The sequence below is a fragment of the Oncorhynchus nerka genome, linkage group LG3, assembly GCF_034236695.1.
Source record: "Oncorhynchus nerka isolate Pitt River linkage group LG3, Oner_Uvic_2.0, whole genome shotgun sequence".
Taxonomy (NCBI): Eukaryota; Metazoa; Chordata; class Actinopteri; order Salmoniformes; family Salmonidae; genus Oncorhynchus; species Oncorhynchus nerka.
Window position 1 is genome coordinate 24173896 of NC_088398.1, and position 25282 is coordinate 24199177.

Here is a 25282-nt window from a genome sequence, read left to right on the forward strand (position 1 = left end):
TTTGTAGTCGTTCTCTGTCCTGTCATGCAACGGCATTGGAAATACATGTGTATATTTTGCGCAAATGGTCTGCATCGACAGACCAGTGTTTCCCAACTCCATCCACCCCCAACAGCACACATTTTTGTTGTAGCCCCGGATAAGCACACCTGATTCAACCTGTCAACTAATCATCAGACCCTCAATTAGTTGAACTAGGTGAGTTTGTCTGGGACTCCAATCGAAAGGTATCCTGTTGGGGGGTACTGGAGGACTGGAGTTGAGGAACACATGCATCAGGTAGGTGCAGAGAGTTTTCGTTGTTGTCCTGATGTATAGCCTCCAGTTGGCCTATATCCCAAAGAAACCGTTGTACAATAAGTTGCATGTGCATTATTGCCAATGTCAGTTCTTGTTACACCTGTATGCTACTTATCCAAGAATCTAGCCAATGGGGTGGGTAAAAAAAGACTTCGGGACAACAGCTAGAGCACAGGAGTGAAAACTGACTCCACCAAAAGAGCCACCCCCTCTCATTTTCACTTTCACACTTCAAGTGTTTCTTTGACTCACAATTGAGAAGTTTGAATGGTAACCGAGGATGCCATACATACAGAATTCTATCCTTCAGTCTGTCTCCACTGGTCCCTGACCGTGTTAAATCAGGGAGAGGTGACTGCGTCGCCGCCGCACGTCTCTTGTGCTTAAAAGAGAAAAGCCACTCAGTTTGCGGCTGTCGTGTGCAACATCCAAGGCATGATTCCAAACCGAAAGCGAAGTAGGCGAACCGTCTCCTGTTACAACGGATCGATGGTCCTCCATGCCGTGGCCTTGTCCATTCTTCCGATGGCTGGGTTAAGGATTGTGGACGAGCGCCGGGAGGTGCACGTGGGATGGTTGGGAAGTATGCGTAGAGTCTAACGTGCGCTGCATGTGAAGCAGCAGCACGTCTCCATAGGCACTTCTGTGATTTCGTACAATTTTTGTTACCCTTATTTTTTACCAGGTAAGTTGACTGAGAACACTTTCTCATTAACAGCAACAACCTGGGGAATAGTTACAGGGGAAAGGAGGGGGGTGAATGAGCCGAGGGAGAAGAAGGAGAGGAGGGCGTGAGTGAGATGCAGATTAGCTGGAGCTGTACTGAAGTCTTGCTCTGCACTATAGAAGGGGGAGGTAGATTTAGATAGATGTGAAAGGGGGCCTGCAACTTTGCATGTGCTCATCAGTAAAGCATACCACAGCTGCCCTCAAAAGGGCTCTTGCTGTAATTAATATATAAGGAATTTCTAAGTGTGTAAACAAGGCTTAATAACAGTGGGATATAATTGGAGTTTGTGCACTCGTGTGTGTGTGTGCGTGTGTGCGTGTGTGTGTGTGTGTGTGTGGGTGTGTGTGTGTGTGTGTGTGTGTGTGTAGGTTTTAAAAGGACTGTGGGCATGTGTTTACATGATGCCCATGAACTGCTAGGTTGGTTAAGTAAGGATGGGGGAGAGGGTCATTAGTAATCTCTTTGATAAGAGATGGAGCTGGCAGACCAGAGGGGCAATCTGCAGCTCCCGTCACACACACACACACACGAACACACACTCATCTTAGCCGTGGATCCTACAGTATGGATTAATGAGCTTCCTCTGTGTGTAAATCCACCCTGGGTCTCCCAGGCCCTCCCAGTATGCTGAGAGGGAATGGAATTATGGGAGTTCTGGAGGGCTAGTGGGCCAGCAAGGGACTGGGCCCCCAGCTGCTAGATGGAGCGATGAGCTTTTTTTTGTCTCTGTGTGGTGTCAATGGCCTGTGAATCTGAGTCATTTGAACTAGTATGGATTGTGCCGGAGTGTAACATGCAGATAACTATAGGTAATTGGATTGTAAAGATGACATTGTAGCAGCTGGCTGTAAATGGGCATTTGTCAAGGGCACGGGTAGCACCTGAACTTGTATGTGGGTGGGTAAATAGGTGGAAGGATTTGTTTGTGCGTGCACGCATGTTACCGATGACAATGAAGATTGTGTGCATGTGTGCATATATGCACACTACACATGAGAACAAACATGAGAACAAACATATATATCCACACACATAATGTGTCCAAATCAGTCATGTGCTAGTACATCTGTCTGTAGCCCACTCTGCCTCCTGGTCACAATAACAAAGACCCAGAAAGGGTGAATCAATGCCCAGACAGACCGTGTCCAGGCGCGTCCTTCATATGATGGAGATAACGAGCCTTCCTTGGCTCTCAGCTGCAGTCAGAGCTAGCAGTTAGAGTGGCGCAGTCAGGAGAGGCATTGTATCATTCACTTATTGTCGGACAAGGACACGGGCAACTCATATTGACATTATTGATGATCATAATTTAATGGCTGGTTACTCTGACATGCATTTATTAGTGCGTCCCAATTGGCAACCTATTTCCCAGAGCCCTGGTCAAAGGTAGGAAATAGGGTGCAATTTGGGTTGCAAGCCTATATGAACACTCAGCTCTACCCGCCGCCTCCTCTCCTTCTCACTTACTCTTTCTTTTAGCTGAGTTACCACGCGGTGAGACGGAGAGACTGCCAAAGAGCACTGTGACACTTTGTAAACACACACACACACACACACACACACTAGGCTTGGGCGGTATAGAGCCCCACGGTGGATGTGTCATAATCCTCGTAAAACCTAGCGGTCAAACAGGGAAGTGGTTCCATTCGTTTTTCCATCATTCGTTTTTCCCCATAGGAAATTTTAGACACACTACGAATAAGGGTTGTGTTTCATGTAGGCTTTACCCTGGGGTGACGTTTTGATAACTATGTAAATCTGTTTCGGACCAGGAGACTTTTATCAATATATTCACCTCTATTTACTCTGATTCGAAAATGCTAATTAGCATCAAAATAGACATCATGCAAGACCACAAATCTCAGGTATCAAATAATCAGGTATCGTGTCAATTTAAAATGTGCACAAGACAATTCACAGAATTGTCACTTTAAAGATATTTTGTGGTGGAATCAAACAATTGGAACCATTTCCCTGTTTGACTACTAGGTTTTATGGGTATTACGACTCATACCGTGGTACTCTATACCGTATACCGGGGCATCTTGATTTTTAATAAAACATTTTATTTAGCCAGTTTGTTTAGAAAGAGCAAATGGAGCAAACTGAAGTTTCGTTACGTGACGTCCACTGTTGAGCCGCACAAGAGAGGTGATCAAGTTACACTTGACATTCACTACTAATGTATGCCAGATAAATATCTTACAACTAGCTATACGTTAACCATCTTTGTGCCAAATACATTTTCTCCAGCTCAGGGCTCCAGCTATGCATTTGGTTGAACTTGCTAGCTATAGGTAGCTAGTTTGCAAGACCACGCTTCTTGGTTACAGCACAGAAAATCAACCCCCCCCCTGGATCAAGTGTTAGTAGCCTTTTGAGATAGTTGTATAACTTTATGAGCTGGGTTGTCTGTCCTTGCATTTAGTTTATGTTCGTTTACGCTTGTTAGTATTTAGCTAGCATCCGTTATGGGAATTCAATAGTACTTTGTTAGCATAATATATATATATAAACAGTACCAGTCAGAAGTTTGGACACACCTACTCATTCAAGGGTTTTTCTTTATTTTTTACTATTTTCTACATTGTAGAATAGTAGTGACGACATCAAAACTATGAAATAGCACGTATGGAATCATGGAGAAACCAAAAAAGTGTTATATATTTTAAATATATTTTATATTTAAGATTCTTCAAAGTAGCCACCCTTTGCCTTGATGACAGCTTTGCACACTCTTGGCATTCTCTCAACCAGCTTCACCTGAAATGCTTTTCCAACAGTCTTGAAGGATTTCTCACATATGCTGAGCACTGCTTTTCCTTCACTCTGCGGTCCAACTCATCCCAAACCATCTCAATTGGGTTGAGTCGGGTGATTGTGGAGGCCAGGTCATCTGATGCAGCACTCCATCACTCTCCTTCTTGGTCAAATAGCCCTTACACAGCCTGGAGGTATGTTGGGTCATTGTCCTGTTGAAAAACAATTGATAGTCCCACTATACAAAGCAGAGGGGATGGTGTATTGCTGCAGAATGCTGTAGTAGCCATGCTGGTTAAGTGTGCCTTGAATTCTAAATAAATCAAAGACAGTGTCACCAGCAAAGCGCCCCCACACCATCACACCTCCTCCTCCATGCTTCATGGTGGGAAATACACATGCAGAGATCATCCGTTCACCTTCTACTGCTTCGCACAAAGATAAGGCGGTTGGAATCCCAAAAATCTCAAGTTTGGACTCATCAGACCAAAGGACAGATTTCCACCTGCTTAATGGTGGAAATTGCTCGTGTTTCTTGGCCCAAGCAAGTCTCTTCTTCTCATTTGTGACCTTTAGTAGTGATTTCTTTGCAGCAATTTGACCATAAAGGCCTGATCCACACAGTCTCCCCCGAACAATAGCCCTCTCCCTCTTTTCTAGTTCTCTCTGTTAGCAGCCTTGCATCTCAATTCTAATACCAGCACTATGAGTCTCTCGCTATTTAACCCTCTCTCTTCTCTCTCTCTACTTCTCTCTCCTTCTAACTCTGTCTTCGCAGGTTATGCAGATCAATCTGACCTGTTAATCTTACTTTGAGACAGTACTTCACTCTCCCTTGGCCCTGCTTTCAAGAGGCAGGCAGCAGAGAAGAGTGTTGTTTTAATTGAACTGCTCTGGGTTACATCAATAAGATTGCTTTTATTCCTTCTCAGAGCAGCGTCGCCTGTCCGTTGTCCCTGGGTTTGTTATGTTCTACATAATTAGCTTTGTTGCGAGAGGCTGGGAAGCCATCTGGAAAGTATCGGGGCTGGAGCTACACTTTAATTCTACTCTCTGTGTTTGACTGTGCGCTACATGAAAGGGTTCTACATGAAACCTTTTTCCTCTGAAGAAGAGGAAGAGTTATTTGATGGCTCTTTGTCGGGTGAAAAGGTTCTGTACTTGGAAGCAAAAATATTTTTCTTACAGGGGCCAAGATGAATATATGCCTGTGTTGATGCCACGCAGGGGTGGTGTGCACCTCTGTGGGGTTGGGGCTGGTTTTTGCACAGGTGTGTGTATTTCTGTCTTTGTGTGTTTCTGTGAGTGTTTACTAAGTCTCCCTCCTTCCGTGTTGTTGTAGATGTTCAAGAGGAAAGTGATGGTGCTTGGGGAGAAGCTGCTACCGGCCTTCAACACACCAACGGGTATCCCACGTGGAGTCATCAACCTGGGCAGGTGAGCCTAGCTACCAGTCCCCATGACTCCCTAGCTACAGTATCCTATTATAAACACATACTGTATGAGACCTTACCAACACATTTAGCTGGATTACATTGCAATAAGGAGGTGGTGCCCATTTCATACTTCTGTTTCCATTTGAAATGTTTGAAATTTGCGGCCTCGTGTTGGAGCCACAAATTAAATAACGTGTTCAACCCTGATCTGTGCGATTTTATCGGGATCCCCATATGCAAGACCCCCCCAACCCTACATAGTTAAGAAACTGTACACTTTTATTACATTTTCTCACTATCTTATCATCTAAAAATACATCTCTCTGGCACCTCTGCCTGCCACCTGCTTCCAATTAACCCGCCTGTCTAAGCAGACAGTTGCTGGCAAATTTAATGAACTGATTCCAGAGCTAATTCCAGTTAGATGGGTAACATGGACCCTGAGTGCAGATGGGCAGGGAGGAACGATACACATGATAAATTACAGCGACATAGGGAAAGGAACTTACATGTACAGAAACTACACAAACGCACACACACAATGCATAGTGAACACACACACACACACACACACACACACACACACACACACACACACACACACACACACACACACACACACACACACACACACACCTACGCCCCAACAGCAAGGGATTTCATTATACAGTAGCTCAGAGAGAAACGCTGTTGCCCCATAATGTACAAGTACTAGATATTTAATGTCCTCAAACACCGAGGGAATTCAGTGTAACACAATTAATATGCTGCCAATGGGCTGACTTGAAAGTCTTTCGAAGTCCTCTGTTGTATATGTAGCATGTCCCATGTGGTCTTTCATACAGTATTTCGGGACTACTTATAGAATGTGCTCCCAAAAGGCCTCAACACATTGAAGAACCTCAAGGTAAATACTTTGTAGTTAGCGATGCGACCACATTCATACAAGGAGCACAATGAATAATGCATAGAGAAAGCGTTGAACACTTGTTTGCAAGTTACTGAATGCGAAAGCGGAGAATTATTTTTGCAAGTTTCCTAAAGTGTGCAATGTACCAATTTACAGTGCCACCAGAAAGTATTCACACCACTTGACTTTTTCCACATTTTGTTGTGTTACAGATTCCATTGAAATGGTTTGTCCCTGGCCTACACACAATACTCCATAATGTCAAAGTGGAAGCATAAATAACTTAAGGAGTTCAATTTGCTTAACAAGTCACATAACACGTTGCATGGACTCACTCTGTGTGCAATAATAGTGTTTAACATGATTTTTTAATTACTACCTCATCTCTGTACCAAACACATACAATTATCAGTGAGGTCCCTAAGTCTAGCAGTGGATTTCAAACATAAATTCAACCACAAAGACCAGGGATGTTGTTGTTTTTTCTTTCTTTTTTTTCACCTTTATTTAACCAGGTAGGCTAGTTGAGAACACCTTTATTTAACCAGGTAGGCTAGTTGAGAACACCTTTATTTAACCAGGTAGGTTAGTTGAGAACACATTTATTTAACCAGGTAGGCTAGTTGAGAACACCTTTATTTAACCAGGTAGGCTAGTTGAGAACACCTTTATTTAACCAGGTAGGCTAGTTGAGAACACCTTTATTTAACCAGGTAGGCTAGTTGAGAACAAGTTCTCATTTACAACTGCGACCTGGCCAAGATAAAGCATAGCAGTGTGAACAGACAACACAGAGTTACACATGGAGTAAACAATTAACAAGTCAATAACACAGTAGAAAAAAAGAGAGTCTATATACATTGTGTGCAAAAGGCATGAGGAGGTAGGCAAATAATTACAATTTTGCAGATTAACACTGGAGTGATAAATGATCAGATGGTCATGTACAGGTAGAGATATTGGTGTGCAAAAGAGCAGAAAAGTAAATGAATAAAAACAGTATGGGGATGAGGTAGTTAAAATTGGGTGGGCTATTTACCGATGGACTATGTACAGCTGCAGCGATCGGTTAGCTGCTCAGATAGCAGATGTTTGAAGTTGGTGAGGGAGATAAAAGTCTCCAACTTCAGCGATTTTTGCAATTCGTTCCAGTCACAGGCAGCAGAGAACTGGAACGAAAGGCGGCCAAATGAGGTGTTGGCTTTTCCTAATCGACGGGCCCTGATGTTACTTCAGCTAATGGTGGATTACCAAACTAATACGAAGCATATTCATCAGGACGACATCTCTCTTTGCTTCCATCCCTTTATAGTTTCTCTTTTTTTCTTTCCATCCTCCGCTAATACGTTCCGTTCCATTCATCCCTTTATCACTTTCTATTAATGTAGGATTAGGTCATGAACTATAATGTAATGTAATGACGTTCCATCTCACCTCCTCTGATCAGGTCAGGCAGAGTGTATTAGCACGTCGTTGAAGTCATAATTTAGACATAGACACACTGTTATTCTGAGACGGCTGCGCATATCATCCTCACAGTGCACTACTTTCATAGAGAAATAAGACATGGGTTGCATCCGAAACAGCACCCCATTCTCTATATAGTGTTCTACTCACTGTAGTGTGCTACTTTGACCAGAACCCTATGGGTCCTGGTCAAAATTATTGCACTATATAGGAACTAGGGTGTCATTTTCGTTTATTGGTGACCCTGGTTGACGCTCTTGTTTCAGTCTCTAAGATGAACTTAACGCTTTCCTCGACTCTGCAGAGGTAGACGGTGTTATTGATCTACAGAGGGCGGTAAGCCTCCCACTCTGTTCCCCAGACAAATGATGCGGTGCATCAGCTAGCATCTGGGTTGGTGCCCAAGGGGGACAAACAGATCCAGACCTGCTTAATCTTTATACTGCGCCCTAAATGGCACCCTATTCCCTATATAGTGTACTACTTTTGTTCAGGGCCCCCATGGCTTTGGTCAATAGTAGTGAACGATGTTTTCAATAAGGTGCCATTTGGGACGCACATTAGTCTCTGTACTTTCTTCAGCACCAAAACACACAATTCTGGAGAGTGATGAACAATTGTAATATCTGATTGGATATCTGTCTCCTCGGCTCAGTGCTTTCTGAAAGGCAAGAAAGAAACAAATAATGGGCTGTTGCTCTGGGATATAAAAGAAAACACATTTTGGAGATATTGTAGGTGTTGGTGCACTAGAACCATATAATGCATTGGCTACAAGACACTTAGTTGCCTCAAAGACAAACCAGGGAACTGCTGAAAGTGACACCACACTGAGGTGAAAATGTTTTTCATTACTGACACTGGTGTTGATTGTTTATCTGTACAATCTGCCTACATTTTGTATGGACAAAATGCAATTGTAGCATCACATCAAGATGCAATACTGTTTATTTGCCCATTATTAAAATGTTGCAGAACGTAATGATTTTTTTTAATGCTAGCATGGATTTATTGTCTTGAGTGTGAACCAGTGTGTAATGGTGTGTGTTGACTGTGGTCCTCTCTTGTCCCGGTATGGTTTCTGTCCCCAGTGTGTATAACAGTGTGTTGACTGTGGTCCTCTCTTGTCCCGGTATGGTTTCTGTTCCCAGTGTGTATAACAGTGTGTGTTGACTGTGGTCCTCTCTTGTCCCGGTATGGTTTCTGTTCCCAGTGTGTATAACAGTGTGTTGACTGTGGTCCTCACTTGACCCGGTATGGTTTCTGTTCCCAGTGTGTATAACAGTGTGTTGACTGTGGTCCTCACTTGTCCCGGTATGGTTTCTGTTCCCAGTGTGTATAACAGTGTGTGTTGACTGTGGTCCTCACTTGTCCCGGTATGGTTTCTGTTCCCAGTGTGTATAACAGTGTGTTGACTGTGGTCCTCTCTTGTCCCGGTATGGTTTCTGTTCCCAGTGTGTATAACAGTGTGTTGACTGTGGTCCTCACTTGGTCCGGTATGGTTTCTGTTCCCAGTGTGTATAACAGTGTGTTGACTGTGGTCCTCACTTGTCCCGGTATGGTTTCTGTTCCCAGTGTGTATAACAGTGTGTTGACTGTGGTCCCCACTTGTTCCGGTATGGTTTCTGTTCCCAGTGTGTATAACAGTGTGTTGACTGTGGTCCTCACTTGTCCCGGTATGGTTTCTGTTCCCAGTGTGTATAACTGTGTTGACTGTGGTCCTCACTTGTCCCGGTATGGTTTCTGTTCCCAGTGTGTATAACAGTGTGTGTTGGCTGTGGTCCTCTCTTGTCCCGGTATGGTTTCTGTTCCCAGTGTGTAATGGTGTGTGTTGACTGTGGTCCTCTCTTGTCCCGGTATGGTTTCTGTCCCCAGTGTGTATATCGGTGTGTGTTGACTGTGGTCCTCACTTGTCCCGGTATGGTTTCTGTTCCCAGTGTGTATAACAGTGTGTTGACTGTGGTCCTCACTTGTCCCGGTATGGTTTCTGTTCCCAGTGTGTATAACAGTGTGTTGACTGTGGTCCTCTCTTGTCCCGGTATGGTTTCTGTTCCCAGTGTGTATAACAGTGTGTGTTGGCTGTGGTCCTCTCTTGTCCCGGTATGGTTTCTGTTCCCAGTGTGTAATGGTGTGTGTTGACTGTGGTCCTCTCTTGTCCCGGTATGGTTTCTGTCCCCAGTGTGTATATCGGTGTGTGTTGACTGTGGTCCTCACTTGTCCCGGTATGGTTTCTGTTCCCAGTGTGTATAACAGTGTGTTGACTGTGGTCCTCACTTGTCCCGGTATGGTTTCTGTTCCCAGTGTGTATAACGGTGTGTGTTGACTGTGGTCCTCACTTGTCCCGGTATGGTTTCTGTTCCCAGTGTGTATAACGGTGTGTGTTGACTGTGGTCCTCACTTGTCCCGGTATGGTTTCTGTTCCCAGTGTGTATAACAGTGTGTTGACTGTGGTCCTCTCTTGTCCCGGTATGGTTTCTGTTCCCAGTGTGTATAACGGTGTTGACTGTGGTCCTCACTTGTCCCGGTATGGTTTCTGTTCCCAGTGTGTATAACTGTGTTGACTGTGTTCCTCACTTGTCCTGGTATGGTTTCTGTCCCCAGTGTGTATAACAGTGTGTTGACTGTGGTCCTCTCTTGTCCCGGTATGGTTTCTCTTCCCAGTGTGTATAACAGTGTGTTGACTGTGGTCCTCACTTGTCCCGGTATGGGTTCTGTTCCCAGTGTGTATAACTGTGTTGACTTTGGTCCTCTCTTGTCCCGGTATGGTTTCTGTTCCCAGTGTGTATAACAGTGTGTTGACTGTGGTCCTCACTTGTCCCGGTATGGTTTCTGTTCCCAGTATGTATAACAGTGTGTTGACTGTGGTCCTCTCTTGTCCCGGTATGGTTTCTGTTCCCAGTGTGTATAACAGTGTGTTGACTGTGGTCCTCACTTGTCCTGGTATGGTTTCTGTTCCCAGTGTGTATAACAGTGTGTTGACTGTGGTCCTCACTTGTCCTGGTATGGTTTCTGTTCCCAGTGTGTATAACAGTGTGTGTTGACTGTGGTCCTCACTTGTCCCGGTATGGTTTCTGTTCCCAGTGTGTATAACTGTGTTGACTGTGGTCCTCACTTGTCCCGGTATGGTTTCTGTTCCCAGTGTGCATAACAGTGTGTTGACTGTGGTCCTCTCTTGTCCCGGTATGGTTTCTGTCCCCAGTGTGTATAACAGTGTGTTGACTGTGGACCTCACTTGTCCCGGTATGGTTTCTGTTCCCAGTGTGTATAACAGTGTGTGTTGACTGTGGTCCTCACTTGTCCTGGTATGGTTTCTGTTCCCAGTGTGTATAACAGTGTGTTGACTGTGGACCTCACTTGTCCCGGTATGGTTTCTGTTCCCAGTGTGTATAACAGTGTGTGTTGACTGTGGTCCTCACTTGTCCCGGTATGGTTTCTGTTCCCAGTGTGTATAACTGTGTGTTGACTGTGGTCCTCACTTGTCCCGTTATGGTTTCTGCTCCCAGTGTGTATAACTGTGTTGACTGTGGTCCTCACTTGTTCCGGTATGGTTTCTGTTCCCAGTGTGTATAACAGTGTGTTGACTGTGGTCCTCACTTGTCCCGGTATGGTTTCTGTTCCCAGTGTGTATAACAGTGTGTTGACTGTGGTCCTCACTTGTTCCGGTATGGTTTCTGTTCCCAGTGTGTATAACAGTGTGTTGACTGTGGTCCTCACTTGGTCCGGTATGGTTTCTGTTCCCAGTGTGTATAACAGTGTGTTGACTGTGGTCCTCACTTGTCCCGGTATGGTTTCTGTTCCCAGTGTGTATAACAGTGTGTTGACTGTGGTCCTCACTTGTTCCGGTATGGTTTCTGTTCCCAGTGTGTATAACAGTGTGTTGACTGTGGTCCTCACTTGTTCCGGTATGGTTTCTGTTCCCAATGTGTATAACAGTGTGTGTTGACTGTGGTCCTCACTTGTCCCGGTATGGATTCTGTTGCAGTGGCACCAGTTGGAGCTGGGGCTGGGCGTCAGCCGGGAGCAGTATCCTGGCGGAGTTTGGAACCCTGCACCTGGAGTTTGTCCACCTATCAGAGCTCTCCAACAATGGCATCTACACAGAGAAGGTATGTACTACAGTACCCACAGTTCTGTGAGTGACTTGGGTCGCACAAATCCAGAAACTTAGTTAGAATCCAGTTAGAATCGTTCCACAGGAATTTCTCAAAAAACCTGGGAACTTTGGGGACGTTTTCTGCCATTTTGCGTGACTGTCTGCGACCGAATTTCAGATTTTACTCAGTAAAATATGTGAAACCGTTAACATTGTATGCTTATCAGTGCATGCTCTATGCCATTATCCATGTGTGTTTTTCTTTCTGCAGTCATTACTATTCTTAAGGACTTCACTTTCCGTTCATTTAATGGATATTTGTGAATGCTTTTAATGGGCATACTGAACATAATGGCAACTTTCCTTGGATGACTACGTTTCCTTTCTAATTTGTCTGTGAGTGTCAACTTCAGGGTACAAGGACATTTAAATCAATTCGAAGCACATGTGATGCCAAAGTTGAAATCCTCTCTACAGTTACTTTTAGTTTACAGAAAGATTTTTCGTTCAGAGCTAATGTGTTTTTTTTTACTGTGTGGGGTTGCAGGTTATGAATATCCGAAAGCTGTTGAACAAAATCGAGAAGCCTCACGGTCTCTATCCCAACTTCTTGAGTCCCGTCAGTGGCAACTGGGTCCAACGTGAGTACTGGTCTCCACCGAAGGAGATACACATTATTATATTATTATCATGGAACATAAGGGCACTGGCCAGCCACACTAGTAGACTAGAATGTCTACTAGACAGCCTGAGTGGCATTCTACTAGCCAAAGGTACAACATTTGTGCCATGCGAAATTTGGGAAGACAGCATTTCACACCACATTTCCTACTAGCCTGGTCTGAAAAGTGCAATCTGGCTAGCGGATTAGCTTAATTTACATCACCACACTTCACACACTGTGTCCACAGGAAAGCCTTTGCCACTATACAAGCACCTCCTTTGTAACTGTAGTACAGCAGTAAAGAAGGTCCTTGGTTAACCCTGTACAGGCAAACTAGACTTTTTAAAACTGTACAGGAATTCCGTATTATTACCCTGTAGTCGTCCGTGATCTGATCTTTCTACACACTCCTCCCGGCCTTGCAGGAGCTCTCCTATTTAAATCCTTTGGAGCCTCCTTGTCATCCATCCATCCCTTTTTCTTCCTGTCTTTCTTTCAGTAGCAACGTCAGTCTCAAGCAGTGCTGTAAATCGCCTCGCTCTGGGTTATTCAAATAATAATGAATCCAATTACGTCGGGGAATTGAATCTTTTCCGATTCGTCTGAAAGGCAGAGGAATGGGAGATGCCAAGACGGGCTCTGAAGATGTGGGTCTGGAAGTCCTAATCTGGCTGATTATGGGGATAATTGTTGTTGTGGGCGAATGGTTAATGAAGCAGGTAGATAAGGAGGAGAGGAAGGAGAGGGGGATGGGTGTTCAGTCCAGCCTGTGTTTTTGTCAGCATGGGCACATGGGGCACAGAGCAGAAAGCACAGATTCACACAGACCTCTCCTACAGTCTCTGGTGTTCTGTTGTCAAGGGCCAGCAGAACGCTGCGTGATAACCTTTCACAGTGTGTAGGAATGTGTGGTGGTGGAGGGTGGGCGTGCGTGCCTGCCTGCCTGCATGGATGTGTGTGTGTGTGGATGTGTGAGCGCACAAAAACGTCTCCAACGCTGTATCTTATCCAGAGTTGTTAAATTAGCATGAAATTGAGTGGGAGGAAAAATATATATATCTGAAGTTGTACTAACCAAGTATAATTTTTATTTAAATTAAAACCACAACTGCGTGGGTACATGGGTACGTGATAAAGCTAGCCGTAATGACAATGCTATTTTCTTTGCTAAGGCTACTCAGAGTATGAATCTACAAATCAGTCAGCCTGTCATACCCCACGTATAACCCGGATTCTATTTGACTCTATTTGATTGGTTGTTGGGTTTCGCCCGCCTGTGAGACTGCAGAGTAATGTTTGTGAAAAAGACCCCCCCCGTGTAGAGATAATGTCAGATGTCTCTCTTTTTTCTCTCCCAGATCATGTTTCCATTGGCGGCCTGGGGGATAGCTTCTACGAGTATCTGATCAAATCATATCTGATGTCAGACAAGACGGACGAGGAGGCTAAGAAGATGTACTACAGTGCTCTGGAGGTAGGAGAACTTCCATGTAGCGCACAGCGAGGGACCTACTGCTGTCGTCAGGGGGCCGCTCGGTCTCAGCAGGCAATATGGAAGGATATACGGATGGAGGGAACAAAGGAAAGGAGGACTGGGGTCTGTTATTGCTGTAGTTTTAGAATTCGGTATGCTTTTACAGTACATCATAACAAGTATCAGAAGCCTGTGATTCACAAACACACACACGACACATGCACACGCGTGCAAGTGTGCACACAAAGTCACAAACATACACGCAAACATGCACATGCGCTAACAGACGCATACATGCAAGCATGCACGTGCACACACACACCACACATACACACTCACAAACATGGCATGACACACACAACCTCCTCCACACACCTAATCCCTCAGCCATCAATTAGCACAATATCCTCTCCTTAAATACCATTGACACTCGTCTTTTAGGCTGATGAGAGAGAGAGAGAGAGAGAGAGAGAGAGAGAGAGAGAGAGAGAGAGAGAGAGAGAGAGAACTCTGTTTCCTGACTTTCAAAAGAAAGACAAACTCTGCAACAGGGGTGTTTCTCTCTCTGTTTCTCTCTTTCCATCCCTCTATCTCTCCTTTGTTTCCACCAGATTTCCACCTCTCTCTCTCTCTCTCTCCTGGAATCAGAATATAATGTGTTATAGGATGTATAAATAATTCCATACATAAATACCAATATGGACACGTTGTTCACATTGGCTATGTACATAGATAGTATGTCTACAGAACATGCATCCACAGAGCATTGTGGATAGAACACGCCAAACAACAACTTGGGTACACACAAATTGAAGCAGCTGACATCCCAGCACTGCCATGGCACCTGTGCTGTAGATAGAAATGTATTCCAGACCTTCCAATTGCTTCTCCAGTATCTCTTCTTAGATCAGATTTAAATTGAAAAACAATTGCGGTCTTTTTTTATTGACAGTGTTTCGCCATCTCAGTTTCAGAGTAACAGAAGCATTCAGAAACCACAGAGTTGAAATCATACGTATAGAATGACTAGAATAAAAAGCCTGGATTCTATTTCTAAGGTAGAAAGCTGTATTCTACTGTATGTATGTAGAATACCCCCAGGCTAGTATAAATGCTAACCATGTTTCCCCATCACAGTACCAGCAGGATTCAAAGCAACACCGAGTTGACAAAAATTATTCAGTATGCAGTCAATTAATATAGATTTACCTGTGTCTCACCCATTTATAAATGTCAATCATCCCCCAGGCTATCGAGGCTAACCTGGTGCAGAAGTCCCCTGGTGGGCTGACCTACATGGCGGAGTGGAGGGGGGGCATCCTGGACCACAAGATGGGCCACCTGGCCTGCTTCTCCGGGGGCATGGTGGTGATCGGCGCGGACGACGGAGCTCCAGAGAAGAGACAGCACTACCTGGACCTGGCTGCAGAGATTACACACACCTGCCATGAGAGCTACAGTAGATCTGGTGAGTAGGACTGGGAAGGCATTGAGTATAGGACATCTGTGTCAAGGCCAGGTATGAGATGAGTATCTAAGGATATTGGATATCCAATGGCTGGATGTTGCTCTGTGTATTCAGAGCAATTAGAGCATTTCCTGTTATTGTGCAGGACATTATCAAGTCAGTGAAATTACAATGCTGTTAGACTATCTTGTTAACCTCTCTGGCGTCCCACCTCGACAACAGCCAGTGAAATTGCAGGGCGCCAAATCCAAAACAACAGTAATCCCACAATTAAAGTTCCTCAAACATACAAGTATTATACGCCATTTTAAAATTAAACTTCTCGAAAATCCAACCACAGTGTCCGATTTCAAATAGGCTTTACGGCGAAAGCACACCAAACGATTATGTTAGGTCAGCGCCTAGTCACAGAAATCCATACAGCCATTTTCCAACCAAGGAGAGGCATCACAAAAGTCAGAAATAGCATTAAAATTGATCACTTACCTTTGATGATCTTCATCTGGTGGCACTCCCAGGTCTCCATGTTAGACAATAAATGTTTGTTTTGTTCGATAATGTCCCTCTTTATGACCAAAAATGTTGGTTTGCGCGTTTAGTCCAGTAATCCGAATGCACAAGGCGCGGGCACTAAGTCCAGACGAAAAGTTTTTTTAAAGTACAACAAAGGTTTGTAGAAACATGTCAAACGATGTTTAACCTTTTTGGGATAGGGGGCAGCATTTCACTTTTTGATGAATAGCGTGCCCAGAGTAAACTGTCTCCTATTCTGTCCCAGATGCTAATATATGCATATTATTATTAGTATTGGATAGAAAATACTCTGAACTCATCTGGCAGGCAAAAACCTGAGAAGAAATCCAAACAAGAAGTAAGAAATCTGAGGTTGGTCGATTTTCAACCCAGTCCCTATTGAATTCACAGTGAGATATGGATGAAGTTGCACTTCCTAGGGCTTCCACTCGATGTCAACCGTCTTTAGAAACTGGTTTGAGGATTCTACTATAAAAGGAGGGGCTCATGAGAGCTCCCGACAGAGTTTGCTCTCGTTCCAGTGCTTTTCTTCAGACAATGAAATTCTCTGATTGAAACCTTATTGATAAAGAATGATTCCATACATCGTTTTGCTTGTTTCTACGAACTGTAACGGAACATTTTGAGTTTTTGTCTGAATGAAGTGCTCGCGCCTCATTAAGATGGATTACTGGGCTGAACATGCTAACAACAAGTGGCTAAATGATGGACTTTATGGAACTTTATGGAACAAATCAGTCATTTATTGTCGAACATTGATTGCTGGGAGTGCCTTCTGATGAAGATCATCAAAGGTAAGTGAATATTTATAGTGTTTTTTCTAACTTCTGACTCCAAAATGGCGGATATTTCTTTGGCTGGATTGGGCTGAGCGCCGTTCTCAGATTATGCTTTTTCCGTAAAGTTTTTTAGAAATCCGACACAGCGGTTGCATTAAGGAGAAGTCTATCTTTAATTCTGTGAATAACACTTGTATCTTTTATCAATGTTTATTATGAGTATTTCTGCCAAATCACCGGATGTTTTGGAATCAAAACATTACTGCACGAAACGCGCCAATGTAATCTGAGATTTTTGGATATAAATATGCACATTATCGAACAAAACATACATGTATTGTGTAACATGATGTCCTATGAGTGTAATCTGATGACTCCTATCTTTGGCTGGGAAAATGGCTGTGTGTTTTTTGACTTGGCTATGACCTAACATAATCATATGTTGTGCTTTCGCTGTAAATAATTTTTTTAATCGGACACCATGGGTATATTAACAGGATGTTTATATTTCATTTGCTGTATTGGACTTGTTAATGTTACATATTTCAAAGAAATATTTTCGAATTTCGCACGCTGCCTTTTCAGCGGAATGTTGTCGTGGGGTCCCGCTAGCGGAACGCCTGCCCTAGAAAGGTTAAAAAAAGCATCTTTCAACACTTCAATGTGCACTCATGCTGTCCTACCAGACCTCCTTTGAAAGGAGTAATCATTTGAAGGCAGTCAGTGGTGATTCAGAATGGAGAGAAAGACCAAGATGTCTGTTATTTGTAAAATAAACAGAGAATGAGAGTCTCACAGAGACCACAGGCAAATGATTTGTAGCACAACTCAACCTGGAGAGGATGAAGATCAAACAAGACCAAGATCATCCAGGCTTGATGAAATTCCACACACACAGTTCATTTTATACTATTTTGGGGTTTATATGGTATATATATATTGTTAAAACTATTCATATTGTTAACTATTCTGGTCATGGTGTTCATATTTTTGAAGTTAAAATTACACTAAATGGAGTAAATATCCAACTTGCAAAGAGTTGGTTAAATTGAACTCTAATTGCCATTTTATTCTTTTCAAGTATCATTTTTTATCAACTCCTTTGCCATTTTTCAATTTTCTGTATTGTTTCAAATGAATAATCAACTCCAGCAGAGTACATTTCTCTTTCAGTTTACTTCCTTTGAGTTATAAGGGTATAAAGCCTTATTTAAATATTTATTGTGTCACATTATGGTTACTCATAATGGAGGTTACAGTACTGTGTCCCAATCAACTCCAGTTATCAACACTAACTGCAGGGAGCGTATCACTACCGAGGGTTAAGAAAACTCCCAGTAGAGTCAATTCAACCCAACATTTTTCAACTATCCTTTATTTACTGTGCACTGTCTGGATGGAGAATGAACTCGAAGGAAATCTAAAAGACTGAGAGAAAAAATATGAGTTGTGTTCACTTTTGGGAGAAAAAAACTTGCTTGAACTTGATTTCTCGTTCTCGGCCTTGAAACTTAACGGAAATATATTATTAGGGAATCAATTTTGAGTGTTTTCACCACAGGGTGAGCAGACCGGTTTCATCCTGAAAATGCAGCTGATGCGACTCATCGCATAACAGGTTTCTTGATATACTTAGAAGACTTTTGATCTCTCCACCCAAAAGGCACCTCCTCCTTTTTATGGCCATCCTCTGCTTTTTTCTTCATTTTTTCCCCTTCTCATTAGAGGGCTGCTCAATATTTCACTTCCGAGCCTCTTAGCTTCTGTTGGATTGGATGCCCTTGGAGTGAGAAAGGAGGTTAAAAGGGTCTCTCCTTCTGCTGCACCTCTCTGCTGTCTGGATCTGTGCCATCAACACAACAGGGCCGGCTGGCCCCCGTCTTCTAGCCAAATCAAATTTTAATTGTCCCATGCACCGAATACAACAGGTAGACCTTACAGTGAAATGCTTACTTACAAGCCCTGAACCAACAATTCAATTCAACAATTCAGAAAATCCCCCCCAAAAAGTAAATGATAAGAATAACAAATAATTAAAGCGCAGCAGTAAATAACAATAAAAGGCTATATACAGGGGGTACTGGTACAGAGTCAATGTGTCAATGTGCGGGGGCACCGGTGTCGAGGTAATTGTTGTAATTATGTACATGTAGGTAGAGTTATTAAAGTGGCTATGCATAGATAATAACAGAGAGTAGCAGCAGCATGAGGTGTGGGGGGGGGGGGGGGGGCAATGCAAATAGTAATTTGGGTAGCCATTTGATTAGCTGTTCAGGAGTCTTATGGCTTGGGAGTAGAATCTGTTTAGAAGCCTCTTGGAACTAGACTTGGTGCCCCGGTACCGCTTGCCGTGCGGCAGCAGAGAGAACAGTCTATGACTAGGGTGGCTGGAGTCTTTGACAATTTTTAGGGCCTTCCTCTGACACCATCTGGTGTAGAGGTCCTGGATGGCAGGAAGCTTGGCCCCAGTGATGTACTGTGCCGTACGCACTACCCTCTTTAGTGCCTTGCGGTCGGAGGCCGAGCAGTTTCCATACCAGGCAGGGATGCAACCAGTCAGGATGCTCTCGATGGTGCAACTATAGAACCTTTGATGATCTGAGGACCCATGCCAAATCTTTTCAAGTCTCCTGAAAGAATAGGTTTTGTTGTGCCCTCTTCACGACTGTCTTGGTGTGCTTGGTGACCATGTTAGTTTGATGGTGATGTGGACAGGTGGGAAAGGGAAGTGTGGAGTGTAATAGAGATTGCATCATCTGTGGATCTGTTGGTTCAGTATGCAAATTGGAGTGGGTCTAGGGTTTCTGGGATAATGGTGTTGATGTAAGCCATGACCAGCCTATCAAAGCATTTCATGGCTACAGACGGTAGTCATTTAGTCAGGTTACCTTAGTGTTCTTGGGCACAGGGACTATGGTGGTCTGCTAGAAACATGTTGGTATTACAGACTCAGACAGGGAGAGGTTGAAAATGTCAGTGAAGACACTTGCCAGTTGGTCAGCGCATGCTCGGAGTACACGTCCTGGTAATCCGTCTGGCCCAGCCACCCTGTGAATGTTGACCTGTTTAAAGGTCAAATCAAATCCAATCAAATCTTACTCACATCGGCTGCGGAGAGCGTGATCACACAGTCATCTGGAACAGCTGATGCTCTTATGCATGTTTCAGTGTTACTTGCCTCGAAGCGAGCATAGAAGTTATGTCGCTCGTCTGGTATGCTCATGTCACTGGGCAGCTCTCGGCTGTGCTTCCCTTTGTAGTCTGTAATAGTTTGCAAGCCCTGCCACATCCGACAAGCATCATAGCCGGTGTAGTATGATTCGATCTTAGTACTTTATTGACACTTTACCTGTTTGATGGTTCGTCAGAGGGCATAGTGGGATTTCTTTTAAAGCGGCAGCTCTAGCCTTTAGCTCAATGTGAATGTTCCCTGTAATCCATGGCTTCTGGTTGGGATGTGTACGTACAGTCACTGTGGGGACAAAGTCCTCGATGCACTTATTGATAAAGCCAATGACTGATGTGGTGTACTCCTCAATGCCATTGGAGGAATCCCGGAACATGTTCCAGTCTTTGCTAGCAAAACAGTCCTGTAGTTTAGTATCTGCTTCATCTGACCACTTTTTTTATAGACCAAGTCACTGGTGCTTCCTGCTTTAATTTTTGCTTGTAAGCAGGAATCAGGAGGATAGCGTTATGGTCAGATTTAACAAATGGAGGGTGAGGAAGAGCTTTGTACGAGTCTCTGTGTGTGGAGTAAAGGTGGTCTAGAATTTTTTTCCCTCTGGTTGCACATTTAACATGCTGATAGAAATTAGGTAAAGCTGATTTAAGTTTCCCTGCATTAAAGTCCCCTGCCACTAGGAGTGCCGCCTCTGGGGGAGCGTTTTCCTGTTTTCCTATGGCGGAATACAGCTCATTGAGTGTGGTTTTTGTGCCAGCCTCGGTCTGTGGTGGTATGTAGACAGCTTGGAAAACTACAGATGAAAACTCTTTAGGTAGATAGTGTGGTCTACAGCTTATAATGAGATACCTCAGAAGAGCAAAACCTCGAGACTGCTCCAGCTATTGTTTACAAATATGCATAGGCCCCCACCCGTGTCTTACCAGAGGCTGCTGTTCTGTCCTGCCGATAGAGTGTATAACCCACCAGCTGTATGTTCTTAATGTTGTTATTCAGCCACGGCTCGGTGAAACATAAAATATGACAGTTTTTAATGTCCCATTGGTAGGATATACGTGCTTTCAGTTCGTCCCATTTATTTTCCAGCGATTGAACGTTAGCTAGCAGAACGGAAGGCAAGGACAGATTAGGCACTCGTTGCCTGATCCTCACAAGGCAACCTGATCTCTTTCCGCGAAACCTACGTTTCCTTTTCCAGCGAATAACGGGATCTGGGCCTGGTCCGGTGTCTGTAGTATATCCCCCGTGTCTGACTCATTGAAGAAGAAATCCTCGTCCAATTTGAGGTGAGTAATCTGAGTTCTGATGTCCAGAAGCTCTTTTCAGTAGCAGCAACATATTGTACAAAACAAGTTACAAACAACACTTTTTTGTTTTGTTAATAGCACGGTTGGTTAAGAGCCGTTAAGACGGCAGCCCTACCCTCCGGCACAAACTTTACATCCCTATTATGGATTCAGACATGAGGGAAAATGTCTGAAGGTTTTCCGTCATTGGCTAGTGTGCCTCGCTGTTGGGGAGGAGAGGAAGGTTGATGTATAGAAACATAAAACAGTCAATAGTTCAAAAGGCAGATGGGCTCTCGGTCCTAAAAAAGAGTTGAGAAAGTTGGAGTCGGTCGTGTGTACTGAAATAGAAAGGAGATGATGTCAAGGAGTGAAATGCCACTGCTGCCATTGCTGCTCTCATTCCTCTCCTGCCAGATGGATGTAGTGACTGCAGTGAGTAAGTACAAAAATGGATGTACTTACTAAGGATTGGCCCTTTAACAGGCAGTGACCTTCATACAGCAGAACTATGTCCCCATTTGAACGCGATCCATTAACCTGTAAGAATGATTTTTTATTCTGTCCACTGTTCTGCGACTGTCCTGCAAAATCGTTCCCTTGTCCCACAGTTGGGCTTTTTACATGTGGTCACCCTAATTCCACCAGTGGAAGCTTTGCTACTGCAACATGTGACACCAGCATTTCGCATGTGAGGGGAATAACATTATTTCAACCCCACGTGTGAACTTGCAATTCCACATGTGAAATATAACAGCAATATCCGATATTCACATGCTGCAATTCACATGTGAGGTGAAACATGTTATTCTCCTCACGTGTGAACATGTGAACGCTACATTTAATGCATGTGAAAATATGGTTTCACATGTGAAATTTAAGCTCAACGTGTGTGTGATTTCACATGTGAAAATGCAAATTTGACGTGTTTTTTTTTGGAAGGGTTCTGCAAACGACCTGGCAAATAACCTACTACGGTTTGGGGGGAAAAAACACAATATGTGAAACATGCATCATGTGACATACGTAGTAATACACAATCATCCTGATTGAGATTCAAAATGTGAAATGTTGCCATGCCAATGGACTTGCCCTGAACTCTAAATGTAAAAGAAATTCCTACCCAGAATAGCAACCATTGGGCTACTGTAGATGGGAATCCTGTTCACATGCTGTCGCTATGGCCTTCCAGAGTGGCAGCCGGCTAACAGAGACAGAATGTGTAGACCATCTGGATTACAAGACCAACTGGGGAACAGGTCTTTATTGTAGAGCTCATTTTCCATGACTTTTTTAGAGCGTAATGTCGGAATCCTGATTCTGTGCCAGGGCTATAGTATTTATAGTGCGTTGCTAATTCACCCACAGCTATGTGCTTCGTTTTGATTTGTTTCAGGACCTCAGAAGACTGATTGAACAAACTATTAACTTAAAAATAAATTGACTCAAATAAAATTCCTCATCCCCCATGTTTTTGTTTTAAGTGCGTCATTTAATCTGTTCACTCTGTGTCTCTCTAATCTCCCTTCAGCTACGAAATTAGGGCCCGAGGCATTCCGATTCGACGGCGGGGCAGAAGCCACGGCGACCAGACTGAGTGACAGATACTACATCCTGCGGCCGGAGGTCATCGAGAGCTACATGTACATGTGGAGGTTGACCCATGACCCCAAGTACCGGGAGTGGGGCTGGGAGGCAGTGGAGGTGAGTCACACAGACGTTAACGTTGCACAGTCTTCACGATGCAGCCATAATGTCACTAAAGTAATGACTTATAACTCTGGTGCTTTATCGGCAAAATATCTTCTGGTTATATTTGTTACATTTTGATTAGCAATGAGTTTAAACTGAGTGGAGATCTGGCTCTTATCCTTAAAGTGTGTAAATGTGTAAAGAACAATAAAACCGTGATTCTAGAATGTGTTGTTGAAATATGATTAAAAACCTTATTAGAGACAATCATATTCCACATACAGATGGCGGATCTTAACTTGATCACTCTTGTGGCAGAGAATTTTCCTGCTGCATCAGGAAATTCAAATGAGTCCCTGAAAAATAGCAGTTATCTTTTCTCCATGTGGGGGCAGTCGAGTCACTTGGGATCAGGGCTTGCTATCAAAATAATTTTCTCTCTCACTCGCTTAAATGCTATGCCTAGGTCCTATTACTGCAACATTCAAATGTACAAAAATGTATCTGAAATGCAGCCATACGCATTAACTGACGTTTTATCGTTTTATATAGCTTAACACAAGATAAATACTGGTCTACACTAGGTTACGACCATACAAGTGTATCCTAAGGTCAAAATTGAGTTCAGTCGTGGCCTGAGGTGATCTAGCTGTTAGGGTCGCGCCTTCAGCGCTCACATATAGGCCTACCGTGTCGGCCTACCACGCCTTTCTCGCACAAATAACTCAATCCCCCGATTGACTTGATTCATTTACACATTTCAAATATTATTCCAGGGATATTTTACCCCTGATCTTGATAAGACATGACCATACCAGACACTTTAGGAGAACATAAATAGGAAACAAATAAAATAATAACAACAGGCTACATAGGCCATAGTAGATTTGCCATAAATGAATAAATGGTAAATGATTATAAACTTACTTTCTATTGCACGGAATGTTTGCCAAATAGATAAATCGCCCTTCTGCTCAAAAAGGACTAAGTTGTTCTGATGACAATACCAACCGTGTGTGTAGAATTTAGTCAATCACTGAATTGACCAACTGAGCTAATTGATCAGTTCAGTGATGACTAAATTCAACACACCTGGTCTTCCATGGAGGGCCTAGTTTGAGTTTTTTCCTTTCAATTAAGCCCTCGACAAGCAGGTGTGGGGAGTTCCTTACTAATTAGTGACCTTAATTCATCAATCAAGTACAAGTGAGGAGCGAAAACCCACAGACACTCGGCACTCCGTGGAATGAGTTTAACACCTGTGCTGTAACCCCTGCCGGAATGAATCCTGTAAACACGTGGAATGAATGCGTCAAAAAAAAATACATTCGTCCATGAGTCAAAGGGTAGTGGGCCGGATTCGAAGCCATGCCGACTCTGGCATATGTGTGCCGGGGTTAGTGGCTGTAACCGTTGAACCACATAGGCACTGAGAAAACCAACCATTTATTATACCTGTTGCGTTCCTTCGACTTATAATAAAACAATAGTTTTTTTTAAAAATCTAGTTTTCCTCCTGCGACGAAAGGGTTCAAATTGAGATCTGACATCTGTACTGGTCTCTGTCCATGCGTATTCTCTCGAGGAACTAATGTACAGTACATATAATTGAACATGATCACGGTCCTTCGATGCTATGTCTAACAAGGCAGTGTGAGGGCAGAACTAGCCAGGCTGATTAGCATATTACTGCCCCTTGACAACAGCAGACTAATGCACCATAATTAACACAGACCCCTGTTCTTACTGTTGCATCTGCACGAGAAGAAGCAAAGTGTGGAGTTTGACAACCCTTTGTGCCCCATAATTAATGCATGTGTCAGTCTGATCACACAGGATGAATGCTATATCTATCATCCCAACCCCCCGTTTGCAATGGCTAAGGGGTTTGCGAGCCACGCTATTAGCTCTGCCCCCAATCACCACCTCAACCCCAAGCTCTTGTTCTCACTCGTGCTACTGGATGCCGTGGAATATTGTATAAGGTGCCCCAGGACAAGACCTTAATATAAGTAGGCTTTATTTTTGGTGTACTGTGAGGCAAAAGAGTGTGTTTGAGGACATGGTACCAGGTTGACGCATCTGTCTCTGGCTCTCCATAACCAACCTTATGTTCCCTTATCAGCGTTGCGCTACTCCAGTACTTGAGCGCTGCAGTCCTACTACTGGAAGTTTGATTTGATAGGAATTGCCGTCATTAGGTCGATAGGTAGGGAGATGCTGTCTGTGCCCATTGGCTAACTGCTGGTATGGTACATGTCCATTTTGACATGAACATCCCTCCTCCTTTCTATTCTTCCCCCCAGGCTCTGGAGCAACACTGCAGAGTCGAAGCTGGTTTCTCTGGGATCCGAGACGTGTACGCCCAGACAGTCAGCCACGATAACATGCAACAAAGCTTTTTCCTCTCCGAGACACTCAAGTAAGTCTAACACGGCCAGTCAACCCCCCCCCCCCCCCCCCTACTGAGAATATACCAGCAAACACTTAGCTTTTTTTTTGTTT

General features: G+C 43.7%; 1 protein-coding gene across 2 annotated transcripts in view; it reads left to right on the forward strand.

Annotated features, from left to right (window-relative positions):
• Positions 1-25282, forward strand: part of LOC115105343 (mannosyl-oligosaccharide 1,2-alpha-mannosidase IA-like) — a 204471-nt gene that overhangs the window by 175878 nt on the left and 3311 nt on the right. Inside the window, exons 5-11 of one of the 2 annotated variants that reach the window (XM_065010099.1) lie at positions 5133-5226; positions 11582-11709; positions 12244-12337; positions 13719-13834; positions 15083-15302; positions 22617-22789; positions 25084-25199. In XM_065010099.1, coding sequence (XP_064866171.1) covers positions 5133-5226; positions 11582-11709; positions 12244-12337; positions 13719-13834; positions 15083-15302; positions 22617-22789; positions 25084-25199 — 941 coding nt within the window. Of the gene's footprint in view, positions 1-5132; positions 5228-11581; positions 11710-12243; positions 12338-13718; positions 13835-15082; positions 15303-22616; positions 22790-25083; positions 25200-25282 lie in introns of both variants that reach the window. The other variant, XM_029627289.2, reaches the window with a different exon arrangement.